This window comes from Oncorhynchus nerka, linkage group LG28 (genome assembly GCF_034236695.1).
Source record: "Oncorhynchus nerka isolate Pitt River linkage group LG28, Oner_Uvic_2.0, whole genome shotgun sequence".
Taxonomy (NCBI): Eukaryota; Metazoa; Chordata; class Actinopteri; order Salmoniformes; family Salmonidae; genus Oncorhynchus; species Oncorhynchus nerka.
The window spans coordinates 35657338-35675408 of record NC_088423.1 but is presented as its reverse complement, the minus strand read 5'-3'; the positions used below and the strand labels follow the sequence as shown (position 1 = coordinate 35675408).

The 18071-nt window shown below is 39.8% G+C and overlaps 2 protein-coding genes across 5 annotated transcripts in view; both read left to right on the top strand.

The window, feature by feature from the left end:
• The first annotated feature begins 2945 nt into the window (after nucleotides 1–2945).
• On the top strand, nucleotides 2946–5837 carry LOC115113182 (ubiquitin-conjugating enzyme E2 D4-like). Its single transcript, XM_029640533.2, has 7 exons — nucleotides 2946–3174; nucleotides 3825–3888; nucleotides 4094–4125; nucleotides 4488–4565; nucleotides 4680–4785; nucleotides 4988–5081; nucleotides 5421–5837. The coding sequence occupies exons 1-7, from the start codon at nucleotides 2971–2973 to the stop codon at nucleotides 5464–5466; spliced, it is 624 nt and encodes a 207-aa protein (XP_029496393.2). The 5' UTR covers nucleotides 2946–2970; the 3' UTR covers nucleotides 5467–5837.
• Nucleotides 5838–15420: 9583 nt separating this feature from the next.
• The window catches only part of LOC115113181 (protein bicaudal C homolog 1-B-like), a 74785-nt gene continuing 72134 nt past the window's right edge, over nucleotides 15421–18071 (top strand). The window contains exon 1 of one of the 4 annotated variants that reach the window (XM_065012778.1): nucleotides 15421–15879. In XM_065012778.1, the coding sequence (XP_064868850.1) occupies nucleotides 15687–15879 (193 nt within the window). In that variant the 5' untranslated portion in view covers nucleotides 15421–15686. The remainder of the gene's footprint in view (nucleotides 15880–18071) is intronic. The other 3 variants (XM_065012779.1, XM_029640530.2, XM_065012777.1) reach the window with 3 other exon arrangements.

The window sequence follows — 18071 nt, the reverse complement described above, 5'->3', positions numbered from 1 at the left end:
AAGTCGTTCAGTTGAGTTTAATTGCTATATTGTAAGTACTTCGCCACCATGGCCTATTTATTGCCTCACCTCTCTTATCCTACCTCATTTGCACATGCTGTATCTAGATTTTTGTACAGTATTTTGATTGTATGTTTGTTTATTCCATGTGTAACTCTGTGTTGTTGTATATGTCGAACTGCTTTTCTTTATCTTGGCCAGGTCGCAGTTGCAAATGAGAACTTGTTCTCAACTAGCCTACCTGGTTAAATAAAGGTGAAATAAAAAATAAAATTAAAAACACTAAGTTGACTATGCCTTTAAACAGCTTGGAAAATTCCAAGCTGAAAATGATGTCATGGTTTTAGAAGCTTCTGATAGGCTAATTGACATCTTTTGAGTCAATTGGAGGTGGAAATACACCTGTGGATGTATTTCAAGGCCTACCTTCAAACTCAGTACCTCTTTGCTTGACATCATGGGAAAATCAAAAGGCATCAGCCAAGACCTCAGAAAAAAATAGTAGACCTCCACAAGTCTGGTTCATCCTTGGGAGCAATTTCCAAATGCCTGACGGTACCACGTTCATCTATACAAACAGTAGTATGCAGGTATAAACACCATGGGACCATGCAGCCGTCATACCGCTCAGGAAGGAGACGCGTTCTGTCTCCTAGAGATGAAAGTACTTTGTTGTGAAAAGTGCAAATCAATCCCAGAACAACAGCAAAGAACCTTGTGAAGATTCTGGAGGAAACATGTACAAAAGTATCTATATCCACAGTAAAACGAGTCCTATATGGACATAACCTGAAAGGCCGCTCAGCAAGGAAGACGCCACTGATCCAAAACTGCCATAAAAAAAGCCAGACTATGGTTTGCAACTGCACATGGGGACAAAGATTTTACTTTTTGGAGAAATGTCCTCTGGTCTGATGAAACAAAAATAGAACTGTTTGGCCATAATGACCATCGTTATGTTTGGAGGAAAAAGGGGTATGCTTGCAAGCCGAAGAACACCATCCCAACCGTGAAGCACGGAGTGGCAACATCATGTTGTGGGAGTGCTTTGTTGCAGGGGGGACTGGTGCACTTCACAAAATATATAGCATCATGACGGAGGACAATTATGTGGATATATTGAAGCAACATCAAGACCTCAGTCAGGAAGTTAAAGCTTGGTCGCAAATGGACAATGACCCCAAACATACCTCCAAAGTTGTGGCAAAATGGCTTGAGGACAACAAAGTCAAGGTATTGGAGTGACCATCACAAAGCCCTTACCTCAATCTTATAGAAAATTTACGGGCAAAACTGAAAAAATCATGTGCGAGCAAGGAGGCCTACAAACCTGACTCAGTTACAACAGCTCTGTCAGGAAGAAAGGGCCAAAATTCACCCAACTTATTGTGGGAAGCTTGTGGAAGGCTACCCGAAATGTTTGACCCAAGTTAAACAATTTAAAGGCAATGCTACCAAATACTAATTGAGTGTATGTAAACTTCTGACCCACTGGGAATGTGATGAAAGAAATGAAAGCTGAAGTAAATCATACTGTCTACTATTATGCTGACATTTCACATTCTTAAAATAAAGTGGTGATCCTAACTGACCTGAAACAGGGAATTTTTACTAGGATTAAATTTCAGGAATTGTGACAAACTGAGTTTAAATGTATTTGACTAAGGTGTATGTAGTAGGTCCTCTCAGTCATGAAAGATCAATGAGAGAAACGTTTTTCTGTGTAGAAAAGCGTGATCTGGGCCTCCCAAGTGGTGCAGCGGTCTAAGGCACTATATCGCAGTGCTAGTGGCATCACAACAGACTAGGGTTCGATCCTAGGCTGTGTTGCAGCCGGCTGCGACCGGGAGACCCATGAGGTGGCACACAATTGGCCCTGTGTCAACCGGGTTAGGGGAGGGTTTGGGTAGGATGTCCTTGTCCCATCATGCTCTAGTGACTCCTTGTGTTGGGCCAGGCACATGCACGCTGATTTTGGTCACCAGCTGTATGACATTTCCTCCAACACATTGGTCCGGCTGGCTTCCGGCTTAAGCTTGCAGAGTGTAAAGAAGCATTGCGGCTTTGTAAATATTCACTCTTTTGAGAGTTTTCATCGTGTCAGCCTTGGAGAGAGAAAGCACCTGGTAATCCAGAGCAGCGAGAGCTTTCCTGGATGACTCATTATCGTCTGCCTCAAAGCGAGCATAGAATGTGTTAAGCTCCTCTGGGATGGAGGCTTAGGTGGGCACCACACAGCTGGATTTGTCTTTGTAGTCCGTTTGTAGTCCGTGATAACCATGCGTCACGAACATCGATTCATGTTTGAGTTTGTATTGTCTTTTTGCGTCCTTAATGGATTTGCGGAGCTCAACCCTGTTTGCCTTGTACGTGTCTCGCTCCATCGATTTTTCACATACACATATTTAGCAGATGTTATTGCGGGTGCAGTGAAATACTTGTGTTCCAAGCTCCAACAGCGAGGTTAATATCTAACATATCACAACAATACACACAAATCGAAAAGTAAAACAATGGAATGAAGAACTATAAATATTAGGACAAGCAATGTCAGAGAGGAATTGACTAAAACACAGTAGAATAGAATACAGTTTCACAGGGAGGGGTTCTGACCCAGGGCCACATTCTTACATAGGTATTCCTCTTGTCCAGATGGGATAGGGCAGTGTGCAGTGTGATGGCAATTGCATCGTCTGTGGACCTATTGGGGCGGTAAAGCAAATTGAAGCGGGTCTCTAGGGTGACAGGTAAGGTGGAGCTGATATGATCCTTGACTAGTCTTTCAAAGCACTTCATGATGAGAGAAGTGAGTGCTACAGGGCGATAGTCATTTAGTTCAGTTACCTTTGCATTCTTGGGTACACTATTACATGGTTCAATATCTGGCATACGTCAGCAACGCCTGGGCTGAGGACGCGCCCAATATATTCCTTGCAGCTGTCCAGAGTAGTAGGTCACTTTAACAGGCTGATGTTAGAAGTAAAAACTATAATCCCCAGAATTCACCGCGGTTTGCTTCCTCGAACAAAAAGCGGAAACAAAAGAAATCATACATATCTCAAAACTAATTTTTGTGAGCTGAGCCGAGAAACGGGTATACAACTGACAGTGTCCAGTCGTTACATCATACATATAAAGCAGGGGGCTGACATGGCTTTGAAAAGAATACAGAAGGTAAGTGTGTCTATAAATGTTTTTACGTCGTCATGCTAATAAACGGTTGGTCTATGTCCTGACATAAAATCCAACGATAGCAAAACGTTAGCTAGTGGCTATTGGTCTGTATGCTCTGTGCTACAACTAGCTAGCCTAGTTACGTTAACTACCAGCATCAGTCAATCATTAACTAATTAATTATCATTCAGTAAATGGCCAAATTAACTAGCTTTCGGTGCAACTTTAGTTAACTAGATAAATTAGCTACCTTTCGGTAGTTCTGTCGCTGTTCTGGTTATTGCTCATAGACAGAAATGTGGGCCTGAATAAAAACGCTTCTGGAACCGCGATCATCACGAGTGGGCTATTGTATATCTGCTTGGTTTACTTTCAGTGTATATTTCAAAATAACATATCATTTAAGGCGCATTGCTGATATCATTCATTAAATTTGGTAGTAAGTTATTGATATGGCGATCAATTCCAATCTACAGATATAAGCTAGCTATAGCAAGGCCTCCTTGATTCTGTATAAAGTCATGGACCACAAGACTGGCTTGTCAAAGTAACAACATTGTTAAAGTAGTCAATGCACATGTATGGAATTTTCCCCCCTATACAAATTGCATTGTACTACCATGCTTTTTTGTGTGCTTTTTTTTAAACAGGAGTTGCATGACTTGCAAAGGGACCCTCCTGCGCAATGCTCAGCTGGACCAGTTGGAGAGGACTGTAAGTTCCAGTACAGTTGTTGTGGCCACCCCACATAAAGAAAAATTAATGCAGAAATAAAATTGGATGAATACGGACTTTGTATGTGACTCAGTTGATAGGACATGAAGGGGAGTTTACCTGGTCAACTCATTCCTTTTAGATGACTATTTGCGTTGTATTATTGTCAATAATTATGATTTATTCTGTCTCATCTTTATTTTAGTGTTTCATTGGCAAGCCACCATCATGGGACCTGTAAGCCCTTTTCTAAATTCACATTTTTTTCTAGTATAATTTTCAACATTATGTTGATTGCTGGTAGAAGCTCTTTATTCTGCATTGATCCCATTTGTTATAAGCTCAACCTTTTTGCACCACCAAAGAAACAAGTGTTAATGGTCTCCTTGTCTTACTGTATAGCCTTCTGTAAGTGAGTTACTTACATGATATGCTTGGATGTGTATCGTCTCCAGTAAACCCCCATCACATTCTTGTTGCTATAAACAATGACACGTAAAGTGAGGTTGACTGTGGGCTTTAACATTATATGGAGTATTGGATGTTACTTTATGGTTCACATCACTGGTTTAACAATTCACCTTTCATCTCTCTTTTAGACTGACAGCCCATATCAGGGAGGAGTATTCTTCCTCACCATCCACTTCCCCACAGACTATCCCTTCAAACCACCAAAGGTTAGAAACACCTCACAGCTCCTGTTATTACTCAATATTCCCCTGGGTGTAGAGTACCCTCAACCACATATTTAGGCCTGACATTTTTTCTCTGCGTGTATTGTCTTTCCATAGGTAGCCTTCACAACGAAAATCTATCACCCAAACATAAACAGTAATGGTAGCATTTGTCTGGACATTCTGAGGTCACAGTGGTCCCCAGCACTTACAGTTTCGAAAGGTAAGACAAACTGGCTCACATTCACAGTTTGTAAACCAACTTTGTTTTGTCTCGTTTCTACCCTAATTGCACAATATGAAATAATTAAAGCAAAATGCATCTCAAATGTTTTCCTAATTTGTTCAACTGTTGCCTTGACTGTTGTGATGGTGTAATTGCAAAATAAACTCATCCTGGTTATCCTCACCTTTTGTTCTTCCAGTTTTATTGTCCATATGTTCTTTGCTATGTGACCCAAACCCAGATGACCCCCTAGTCCCAGACATAGCACACATCTACAAGCAGGACAAAGAAAAGTAAGTTAACTCTCCCACACACACCCCAATCCCTCTTTTAGCAGGAAAATGTGGATATTTTTTTATATTTTTATTTAACTAGGCAAGTCAGTTAAGAACAAATTCTTATTTTCAATGATGGCCTAGGAACAGTGGGTTAACTGAATTTCTTTCATGTTTACAGCTTCTAGTCAATTATAGAATAAACATACATTCTGAAAATAGACACTCCTACCAGGATATGTACTGTATAGTGATATGGCTGCTGAAACAACAAGACTTGCTGAATGTACGTTTTGGCTGTAGATTGCGCAATCGGTCTTTGTTAAACCTGGTTTTCATTTTCTTTTGTTTTTACAGGTACAACAGATTAGCAAGAGATTGGACTCAAAAGTATGCAATGTAAAGGACTGATGTTTTAGACAATGGAAAAAGCTTAAGCAAATGTATTTCCTGGACACCTCTGAAAACAAAGTACTGTTGCCACCCCTCATCCACACTGGTTCAAGAAAGTGTTTTATATGGGAAGCACTTTCTATGCCCAAATTAACTGTTTTTATGCTTTAAACTCAATATTTTCTTTGACATTCCCAATGTTATATAAATTATTATTCAGTTATTGCTGAGATGGCCATAAAGATTTAAAAATATATATATGAATCCAGTCCCATCCCTCATCTTATAGGTAATTTTTTCTTTCTTTTAGATATTTTTATTGTATAGTATCAAGCTATACTTAATCTATTTTTATTATTTTGCATTAAAAAGTAAAACGAATGGATCTTGTCTTTATTGTGATACTGGAGATGCGTTGTATTGTGATTTCCAGTTCTGGACCTTAGTGTTTAGAGAAGTACAGTATTTCTTTCCCATTTTGCATCAACCCTTTAACTGAAGTGGTTGAAAAGGAAGCTACATTATGGCAACATCAAAAAGCACCCTCTTATCATATCAGAGGGGAAATTGGGGCTTCTAGCACATTGGTTTTTATACCTGTCCATTTCTTTCAGATCTAAGGCTTTTTCTGGTCAGGGCAGCAGATTTCAGATTATCCCCATGCCATTTTTTTACTTCACCACCAGATGACAGCATTTACCTGTTCTCACCTGCTATGCTCAGTTCAATGGCAAATTACACCAATCAATTACAGTTACCTTGTTTTTCCTAATCAATACATCCACAGTTAATGGCATGGTACGGTTGCTTACTTCTGCGACTCTCAGGTTTAATTATTTGACAGGGAATTCTGACTTCACAGAGGCTCTAGGCCTAGGTGAGGATAAAAGTTGACATTGTGAACTTAAACATTGAATTATAATAAAATATACATACTGTTTGTTCAGTCCCCTTGATGTAGCCTATGTACTACCTGAATTGCTGTGGAATAGAGCTGTAAAATGTAGGCCTAAATTAAATTGCGTGTGAATGTTTCAATTTCAGAGGTAATTCAACTATCTACTCGTATCAACAATGTTATCTCACGGTATCAACTTGTACAGAAGCAGTTGAAAGATTAAGGCTCTTGTTTCTGTATTGCAGGGTTCCAATAGGTGGCCGCGGGTGATTTTATTTGGCCCCCAAAGTTTTCTGAGCAAAAAATATATATTTTCATTGTTGGCCAAAGGACTAAAATCACCAGGAAATCAGCTCAGTGATTTTAATTTATTTAGGAAATCTGTTCCTAAGTATTCCCATGGATAAATAGAGGCACGTGCTCATACCCCAATGTAATCAAGGTTTGAATTGATTGTATTCAAGTACTATATCTGTTTGAGCTTCTTGTGGTTATTTTGCAGTGTATATATTATTTATGTTCTGACCTCCTGACATACCACTCAAGAAAAAAATGTGCCTTGGCTGAATGTAATTTGGGCACACTGCCTCAGGATGCTTTAGAATGTGTATTGCTTCTTAAATGTTTCATGAATAGAAGACATATAAGCTGAAGTCTGCATTGGTGGGACACTTTTTGGTAGATAAATCACTCTACCACAAATCCTGTGATGTTCAATTAAGGTAATGTCAACAAAAAAAAATGAAACAAGAATTTATTATTCGGTGGACGCTACAACCCCTAAAACATAACCCTACTTTTTCTGAAGCGTGTCTTTCAGTGTTAGTGGCACACTTATGTACATGAAGTGGACACTTTTCTCATTAGAAATACATTTGTGTCCCACTCTACCTTGTGAAATCGTCAAGACTTTGTAGAGGCTTAGATAACACTGTTTGAAAATGACAACCTTTCACTAGACCCTCTCCATGTCCTTGTAAAATTGATTTGGGGACATTCCAAGCTCTTGGTGAAAATCTAATTAAAGGAGCACAGCTTTTAATTGATACTGAAACACCTATCACCCTCCAAATGCTGTCCACTTTCATAAATGTAGCCTCTTTTCTATCCTCCCTTTCTTACATGTAATGGAGAGAATCCCAATTGCATAGGCCTACTCCTTGAGTTCTCTTTTCTTGCCTCCTCAAACCCCATTGGATCAGATAGCCAGAGGTTCCACCACTCTGAGCTTCGTCTCCAATGGTTCTGAGAAGGTGAGGAGAGACTACGCGAGAACCATGAAATTGAGATTCTCCCAATTGTCCTTTCTTTCCTTTCCTACTCTTATTTCCCTCTAATTCCTTCCAATGTCATCCTATGCTGTTTATGTGCCTTCAAAAAGTATTCATACCACTTACTTAATTCAGACTTAATTCTGAATTAATTTAGACTTAATTCAAAATGGATTACATATTTTTCCTACATACAATACTCCATAATTAAATGGTTTATAAATATTTGCTAATTTATTGAAAATAAAATACAGAAATATCTCATTTACATCTCAATTTAATCAATTCACACCACTAAGTCAATACTTTCTAGAATAGCCTTTGGTGGAGATTACAGCTGTGAGTCTTTTTGGGTAAGTCTGTAAGAACTTTGCACACCTGGATTGTACAATATTTGCCCATTATTCTTTTTACAATTCTTCAAGCTATGTCAAGTTGTTTTTTGATCATTGCTAGACAGCCATTTTCAAGACTTGCCATAGATTTTCAAGCCGATTTAAGTCAAAACTAACTAGGCCACTCAGGAACATTCAATGTCACATTGGTAAGCAACTCCAGTGTAGATTTTGCCTTGTGTTTAAGGTTATTGTCCTGCTGAAAGGTGAATTTGTCTCCCAGTGTTTGTTGGAAAGTAGACTCAAGCAGGTTTTCCTTTAGGACTTTTCCTGTGCTTATAGCTGTACTCAGTGTCTTCTATTGGGCACCCCTCTGAGGCTGCATAATAATTTACTCTGTCGTCACAGAAAATGATCACAGTGGCATGCCATTCATTTTCTAATAAAAGCTGAGTACTGGGATATTGTCCAGACAAATATTTTTAGTGTAGCAATATTAAGTTGTATGAAATTAAATCAGATGTGAAAAATAAGCTATGCAAAAATGTGGGCACCCTTGTCATTCTGTTGATTTGAATACCTGTAACTACTTAGCACTGATTAATTGGAACACACAATTGGTTCGGTGAGCTCATTAAGCCTTGACCTTCATAGACAAGTGTATCCAATCATGAGAAAAGTTATTTAAGGTGGCCAATTGCAAGTTGTTGTTCTCTTTGACTCTCCTCTGAAGAGTGGCAACATGGGGGCCTCAAAACAACTCTAAAATGACCTGAAAACAAAGATTGTTCAACATTATGGTTTAGAGGAAGGCTACAAAAAGCTATCGGCAGAGATTTAAGCTGTCAGTGTCCACTGTGAGGAACATAGTGAGGAAGTGGAAGACCACAGGCACAGTTCTTGTTAAGGCCAGAAGTGGCAGGCCAAGTAAAAATATTGGGGAGGCAAAGGCGAAGGATGGTGAGAACGGTCAAAAACAGCCCACAGACCACCTCCAAAGACCTACAACATCATCTTGCTGCAGATGGTGTCACTGTGCATCGTTCAACAATTCAGCGCACTTTGCACAAGGAGAAGCTGTATGGGAGAGTGATGCGGAAGAAGCCTTTTCTGCACACACGCCACAGAGTCGCTTGAGGTATGCAAACGCACATTTGGACAAGCCAGCTTCATTTTGGAATAAGGTGCTGTGGACTAATGAAACAAAGATTGAGTTATTTGGTCATAACAAGGGACGTTATGCATGGCGGCAAAAGATCACAGCGTTCCAAGAAAAACACTTGCTACCCACAGTAAAATTTGGTGGGGGTTCCATCATGCTGTGGGGCTGTGTGGCCAGTGCTGGTACTGGGAATCTTGTTAAAGTTGAGGGTCACATGGATTCCACTCAATATCAGCAGATTCTTGGGAATAATGTTGAAGAATCAGTCACAAAGTTTAAGTTACGCCGGGGCTGGATATTTCAACAAGACAACGACCCAAAACACTGCTCAAAATCTACCTGGGCATTTATGCAGAGGAACAAGTACAAATCAAATCAAATCGAATTGTATTTGTCACATACACATGGTTAGCAGATGTTAGTGCGAGTGTAGCGAAATGCTTGTGCTTCTAGTTCTGACAATGCAGTAATAACCAACAAGTAATCTAGCTAACAATTCCAAAACTACTACCTTATAGACACAAGTGTAAGGGGATAAAGAATATGTACATAAAGATATATGAATGAGTGATGGTACAGAGCGGCATAGGCAAGATACAGTAGATGGTATTGAGTGCAGTATATACATATGAGATGAGTATGTAAACAAAGTGGCATAGTTAAAGTGGCTAGTGATACATGTATTGCATAAGGATGCAGTAGATGATATAGAGTACAGTATATACGTATACATATGAGATGAAAAATGTAGGGTATGTAAACATATAGGTAGCATTGTTTAAAGTGGCTAGTGATATATTTTACATCATTTCCCATCAATTCCCATTATTAAAGTGGCTGGAGTTGAGTCAGTGTGTTGGCAGCAGCCACTCAATATTAGTGGTGGCTGTTTAACAGTCTGATGGCCTTGAGATAGAAGCTGTTTTTCAGTCTCTCGGTCCCAGCTTTGATGCACCTGTACTGACCTCGCCTTCTGGATGATAGCGGGGTGAACAGGCAGTGGCTCGGGTGGTTGCTGTCCTTGATGATCTTTATGACCTTCCTGTGACATTGGGTGGTGTAGGTGTCCTGGAGGGCAGGTAGTTTGCCCCCGGTGATGCGTTGTGCAGACCTCACTACCCTCTGGAGAGCCTTACGGTTGTGGGCGGAGCAGTTGCCGTACCAGGCGGTGATACAGCCCGACAGGATGCTCTCGATTGTGCATCTGTAGAAGTGTGTGAGTGCTTTTGGTGACAAGCCGAATTTCTTCAGCCTCCTGAGGTTGAAGAGGCGCTGCTGCGCCTTCTTCACGATGCTGTCTGTGTGGGTGGACCAATTCAGTTTGTCTGTGATGTGTACGCCGAGGAACTTAAAACTTACTACCCTCTCCACTACTGTTCCATCGATGTGGATAGGGGGGTGTTCCCTCTGCTGTTTCCTGAAGTCCACAATCATCTCCTTAGTTTTGTTGACGTTGAGTGTGAGGAATGGCCATCCCAGACCTGAATATCATTGAGAATCTGTGGGATGATTTGAAGCGGGCTGTCCATGCTCGGCAACCATCAAACCTAACTGAACTGGAGATCTTTTGTAAGGAGGAATGGTCCAAAATACCTTAATCCAGAATTCAGACACTCATCAGAGGCTATGGGAAGTATCTAGAGGCTGTTATTTTAGCAAAAGGAGGCTCTACTAAATATTGATGTGATTTTTCTATTGGGGTGCCCAAATATATGCACCTGTCTAATTTTGTTTTGATGCATATTGCACATTTTCTGTTAATCCAATCCTCATTTCACTACTGAAATATTACTGTGTCCTTCAGTTATTTGATAGATCAAAATGAAATTCCTGATTCAAACACCCAAATATTTATAAATGGAAATTAACAGGGGTGCCCAAACTTTTTCATACGACTATATGATAAACAGAGAGTAGCAGCAGCGTAAAGAGAGGGGTTGGGGGGAGGCACACAATGCAAATAGTCCGGGTAGCCATTTGATTACCTGTTCAGGAGTCTTGTGGCTTGGGGGTAAAAACTGTTGAAGCCTTTTTGTCCTTGACACTCCGGTAGTAGAGAGAACAGTCTATGACTGGGGTGGCTGGGGTCTTTGACAATTTTTAGGGCCTTCTTCTGACACCGCCTGGTGTAGAGGTCCTGGATGGCAGGCAGCTTAGCCCTAGTGATGTACTGGGCTGTACGCATTACCCTCTGTAATGCCTTGCGGTCAGAGGCCGAGCAATTGCCGTGCCAGGCAGTGATGCAACAGGATGCTCTCGATGTTGCAGCTGTAGAACCTATTCAGGATCTCAGGACCCATGACAAATCTTTTTCGTTTCCTGAGGGGGAATAGGCTTTGTCGTGCCCTCTTCACGACTGTCTTGGTGTGTTTGGACCATTCTAGTTTGTTGTTGATGTGGACACCAAGGAACTTGCTAAACTTGTAATTTGACATTTGAATACATTCAATAAGATTAGCAAGTATTCATCTTCTGCCGATCTAACTTTCCAGTGTTTAATTGCTATATTGTAATTACTTCGCCACCTTGGCCTATTTATTTCCTTAACTTACCTCATTTGCACTCACTGTATAGAGACTTTTTGTTTTCTTTTGTTCTACTGTATTATTGACTGTATGTTTTGTTTATTCCATGTGTAACTCTGTATGTGTTGAATTGCTACGCTTTATCTTGGCCAGGTCGCAGTTGCAAATGAAAACTTGTTCTCAACTAGCCTACCTGGTTAAATAAAGGTGAAAAAAAAAAAGATATTTTATGAGTATGAATATTCTGCTGTGAATAAAAATACCCTTGCAGATTTTGAATCTGTGCACGTTCTGAGTTCTGTGACTGTTATCACATTACCAAGAGATTTATAAGCTTGTAGAATGTTTTGTATGTTTGTAGAAAGATATTTGGAAGTGAAAATGTGATTTGCGCTCTGGGTGCAGGACCTTTTACTCCTGACAACCAGTTCCCTCTGCCAAAATTACAACCGCCTAAACATTGGCTGGATTGTTCCATCAATCAAATCTCAGGAAGTAGCTCCCCACATGAGCAATAGAGGATGAGGGCAATTAACTGAAAACAATCTACTTGAAAGTAATAGTCTCTTTTATCTGTGTTCATCTTTTTTTTGGTGTGTGAAAAGGCATGACAGCAGTTTGCTTATCATGTGAATATAATGGTACATTTCAGACAAACTCCAGACCAGGGGAAAACAAATATATTTTCTAGTTAGTGAACCATCTGATTGTTGAAGTAGACTATAAATGCCATTAGCTAGCTAGGTAGCTAAATTGAAACTGCTGGGGCAAATCTAGCTAGCTAGCTAACTCCCGCCATCATCACTGCAGTGTAGTTAATGTTAACTAGGTTTGTAGAGAATATATATTTGCAGCTTTATTTTAAAGACTTGTTACTGACTTTTGAACACTTGTCAACCTACTTCTTTCCACTGCTTGTTTATTGAATAATTAGTGACTAAAAAAGTTGAGAAGAAAAATGCTCCTCCCTATTTCACTTTAAATAGACTTTTAGGCTGGTTGGGTATCATTTGGCTGATGTGCATATTTACATGTGTTTAATTAGCCTAGTTAGCCAAGTTACTGACTGACTAGGATTATTGTTATTTATTTGTTTTCGTTTCCATCCACAACTTGTATGTGAGGATAATCATACTGTCTAAAAAATTTTTTATGACAGCTGTGATGGAAACAGGAAGTTTCAGTATAATTTTATAAATGCCGGCGGATCATTTGTTAATTCGACATGGTAGGAACTTTTTGTATCGGTAAAATTAACTATACGAGAAATGGTGGTGGAAACACCTTTATGTGCAAATATTGATATAACAACCATCATATCAAAGTAAATTTATTTGGATTCATGCGATGATATGGTGGTGTGTGGTCCTCCCACTATGACTCGGGAAACCATACAGTTTATTAGGCTACAGATTAAATAAATGAGGATGAACTTCACAGGGTGGTGAAAGTGCACAGTGATTTTGATGCTCCTTTCAAGTAAATATCAACAGGTTTATTCTGGTGACAGGATGATCAATGCTTGACTGCTGTTTGACAAATACAAATATTCTTGCTCTTATCCATAATAATCTCATCATGTAGACTAGCCAACCCGCAAAGCCTACCGCACTGTATCTGCAAACTGTTGGCTAGAGTGCACTTGCCAAGACCAGAGTAGGCACAGTTTGCTATTTAACACAACAGTTTTTGTGACAAATCTATTGGTAGAGAGCAGACAGTCTTGCGACATGCAGGAGACCTGGTTCAAACCCAGTTAGTCACAAGAGCAAGATTAAATAGGGAGGGGAAAGGCTATCCTTAGGACGCCTATGACAGGGCCTGTCAAAAACTATTCAACCCCTTTGTTACGACAAGCCTAAATAAGTTTGGGACTAAAAATGTGCTTAACAAATCACATAATAAGTTGCATGGTTAACATGATTTTTGAATGACTACCCCATCTCTGTACCCCACACATACAATTATCGTCCCTTAATTGAGTAGTACATTTCAAGCTTGGATTCAACCACAAAGACCAGGGAGGCTTTTCAATGGCTTGCAAAGAAGGGCACCGATTGGTAGATGTTTTAAAAATAAAAAAGCAGACACTGAATATCCCGGAGTTTTTAATTACACCTTGTCATTACAAAGATACAGGCGTCCTTCTAACTCAGTTGACGGAGAGGAAGGAAACTGCTCAAGGATTTTCACCATGAGGCCAGTGGTGATTTTAAAACAGTTACATGGTTTAATGGATAAGATATCAGAAAACTGAGGATGGATAAACAACTCCACAGTATTAACATAAATGACAGCAATATTAACATAAGGAGCATCAAGCACTTTCACCACCCTGTGAAGTTCATCCTCATTTATTTAATCTGTAGCCTAATAAACTGTATGGTTTAAAAGCCAGCATGGATAGACATGTTTCTAGCATAAAGCATTGCGGACCAAATAAAGGGATACCTAATCAATTGTACAACTGAATGCCTTCAACTGAAATGTGCCTTCCACATTTATCCCAACCCCTCAATCAGAGAAGTGCAAGGGGGTGCCTTAATTAACATCCACAGCGACTGGGGAACAGTGGTTTGTTAACTGCCTTGCTCAGGGTAGAATGACAGAGTTTTACCTAGTCAGCTCAGGGATTTAATCCAGCAACCTTTCGGTTACTGGCTCAACACTAACCACTAGGCTACCTGCCACCCTAAATAACTGTTATAGATCACTTTGTATATTCTGATCTGTTTTATTAAGCTAACAAGGGATAGGCGTGTGCTTTTTGCCATTTTCTTTAATAAAAGGTAGGCCTATGACATACCCTCTTTTACCCCATCAATTTGAGTCTTGGTTTTAACTTACAGCCCTTCACTGACACAGAGGCGGAATTGACCGACAAAAATCTATGTATATAGCAGCCTAATTGAATCTGTCAAACAGGCAGATTGATTGTGGCATAGCTGCTGCTGCTTCATGTTTCAGCACTAAAATGTAAGTTACTCGAATCTGCCTTATTGTGAGGTCAATAACGCTGATAAATACATCATGGGCAAGAAACCTATTGATTTTAATCAAATAAATGATAGTAGTAACAAGCTATCAATGCTGACCTTCGGTCCTCCTCATCATGTCATTTACACCATCTCAGCAGCTATAATAGAAATATAATTTTGCTCTGTGCTTTTCCCGAGCATGCATTCCGTAGCAGGCGCACTTGACATTGCAGAACCAGCTGAGAATCAGAGATGAGGGGCAACATCGAGCACACATAAATGTATAGCCTAATTAGTAACTGATTCTAAAACACTGAGAATAAATTACACGACCTTCCCCTGAACTAGATTGAACAAAAATACCAAATCCTCCCCTTGATTGAAATTGAAAAAGCATGACCCGCCCCCATTTTCCTCCAGATGACCATTCTGTAAATGTCAATCCATCCCTTAGAATTAAATGTGGAGTGGAGCTTTATAGTTAGGGTAGGATACTTGTTGACATCATGTGACCTGCGTAACCTTCAAAATTATTCGGCAATCCTAATTTATTCGAAAACACCGTTTACATCATAATTTGTCGCAATGAAAAAAGTTAGACAAAAGAAGATGAACACCTCTCGAACGAATACAAATGTTGTCGATCTATAGAACATTCCTCCTATACCTATCTTCATTACACATTTTCAAATGTTTTTTTTGCGACGTTTTTGTCGGATAAACCTGAGTCAATGGAAAATAAACCTGTTGATTGGGACAAATGAGAGAAATTAATAGTACATGCTAAAGAAACTACATTTGGGAGGAGTCCCACATATTGGAGTTGTGTCTGACACCTGAAACTTTACTTGTGTTCTAGACTCAGCAAACCGCCACTCAATGGGGAAAACAGAGGGGCTCGAGGAAACGGTCGAGGAAGAAGTCAATGCGCAACAATGAGTCTGGACAAAATCTCAAAGTGATAGATAAATAAGGGAAAGTAGGTTTTACAATCCACAACGTGGTAGTTTACATTTTTTTTAGAAACGCAGTGGCCATTGGAAACGTTGCTGTGCGGCGCAATGGCTACCCAGTGCGACTCTCTGAGCGGATACTTGCAACAGTCGGACCAGGGCTCAAATAGCGAGCGTAGTACTGACTCCCCGGTCCCCGGGTCCGAGGATGACTTGAGCGGACCCCATGCCTTACCAGACCCGGAGTGGACGGAGGAGAGATTTCGAGTGGACCGCAAGAAACTGGAAATCATGTTATTAGGTAAAGAAAGAAATACAGATATTTTTGCCATGTTTTGCAAAAGTTAAAAACATTCCTTTGTTTTGAGAATGGGAACGATGCCAACTGTATGCTTCCAAAAACGATGTTTTACTCTTCAAAGGGTATTTGTAGTTTTCTCCTCCACATTCAGTTGCTTATTTTCGTGTCCAGTCATTTGTAGGCCTATGTATTACTTTGTAGCGTAGACTCTCCAGCATAATTTATTTTGTCATCATGATGGGGTAAAAGAGGGTATGTCATAGGCCTACCATCATTTGAAACATTTCTTTGTACTTTCTTTTGACCACAGAAAGCAACTAGATATTGTGGCTTCTGCTGGGATGGAATTGAGATATAATCAATGTCATATATCCCCCTAGGATGGGCATATAGTCTAATATAGTACTTTGCCTCAATCAAAACAAACTTTATAGACACGGTACAATAGTTTATGCAACACTAGTTATTTAATTCTGACTTAAGTTTAGCATTGTTATGTGTGGTCATGGTCACCACTATAGCCGCGGGAAGTAGGGGTGCTGCAACACCCCCTGTTAAAAAATCTATATTTATTTGTTTATTTTTCTTCACAAAAGTAGTGCACTGGGCCTTTACTAATATTAGCAGACTGATATAGAAGTCTGTAGCAGGAGCAAAAAAATAAATATCCACAGTATCTTGCAGGATTCAATGGGTGGAATTGTAAGAGTTGTTGCCCTGTCCCTTTCTCTGTGATTGTCATTCTAATGGTATTCAGACAAAGTAAAAATAATTCCTCAAACATTTACATCAAAAGGTGCAAAGTTATGGGAAAAGACAACATCCACATTCAATTCAAATGTTTTCTTGATCAAACAAACACTTTTTGTGCAGTATTAATTTACCATCCTTACAAACCACGTAATGCAAATGTACACTACTGTATGGTCATGTAGGTTTGTACCCTGAGACTTTCCATCACCATGAAGAATAACAATGCACAATACAATATTTGAGTACATTGAGACATCAAGTGGTTTGTGGCGATGATGTGGCTCATTTGGTAGAGCATGGCGCTTGAAATGCTAGGATTGTGGGTTTGATTGCCATGGGGGATCAGTATGGAAAAGTATGAAAATGTATGCACTGGATAAGAGCATCTACTAAAATGGAAAAGGAAGAGTAGACCATTTCAGTTTTCACATAGAAGTAAGTTGCATTTGCAAAGTATTTCAATAACCTGGAAAACATCAAGCAAGTATTTGTATATTCCACAAGTACTATCAGATTAACGGTGTTGTACAGATAATTATCAGACCCAAGTTACAAATGCTGGGGCCTCCCGAGTGGCGCAGTATTTTAAGGCAGTGCTAGCTGTGCCACTAGAGATTCTGCGTTCGAGTCCAGGCTCTGTCGCAGCCGGCTGCGACCGGGAGACTCATTGGGCAGCGTCATCCGGGTTACTTGTGAGTGCATTACATTTTTAGATAAATAAGCTTTTCGTGTGTATGGAACATTTCTGGGAACTTTTGCTTCAGCTCATGAAACATGGGACCAACACTTTACATGGTGCATTTATATATTTTTTCAGAATACATTTAATTTAAATTTTTTCCAAAAAGTAGTGCACTTGGCCTTTACTAGTCCTGTATTAGCAGACCGATATAGACGTCTTCAGTAATGTTTCTACAGCTCTACCCCACCCCAACCCCTCAGCAAAACGATCGCAGCAACGCCGCACCCAAATTACTTCCCACGGCTATGGTCAGCACACATGCATCAATAATGTTTGTACTGTGGTCAGCAGTTGAGGAGCATGCACACGACTCAACCAATGGGAGTCGCTATGAACAAGTGTGTGTTATGGTCATGACTCAAGTTTTACCTTCCTCAATAACTGGCGAAAACACTTCTCTCAGTAAGACCCCTTAATGAGACTAAACTATCCTAAAAATATGTCCTGGTCATTGGTAGCATCACCATTGTAAAAGCCTACATTTTTTTAATGCTTATTAAACCTCATTAAAAGTGTCTATGAAGACTATTTTAGTTAATAGATCATATAGTCTATATTTGCTGTACTGTACAAACCTATAATCATAGATCTGGCTGAGATACAAAGCGGACCTGCATCCAATGTTATAGTTTTCCAGGTGGTGATCTTTTTTTTTCACTCTCCTATCTAATCATCAATCTCTGTCACTGTCATGTCA

Excerpts from the sequence above, each read along its gene's own strand:
- LOC115113182 (XM_029640533.2), top strand. The coding sequence starts at position 2,971 with ATGTTAGAAGTAAAAACTATAATCCCCAGAATTCACCGCGGTTTGCTT. Across the intron at positions 3,175-3,824 it reads CTTTGAAAAGAATACAGAAG|GAGTTGCATGACTTGCAAAG; the intron begins GTAAGTGTGTCT and ends TTTTTTAAACAG. Across the intron at positions 4,566-4,679 it reads ATCCCTTCAAACCACCAAAG|GTAGCCTTCACAACGAAAAT; the intron begins GTTAGAAACACC and ends GTCTTTCCATAG.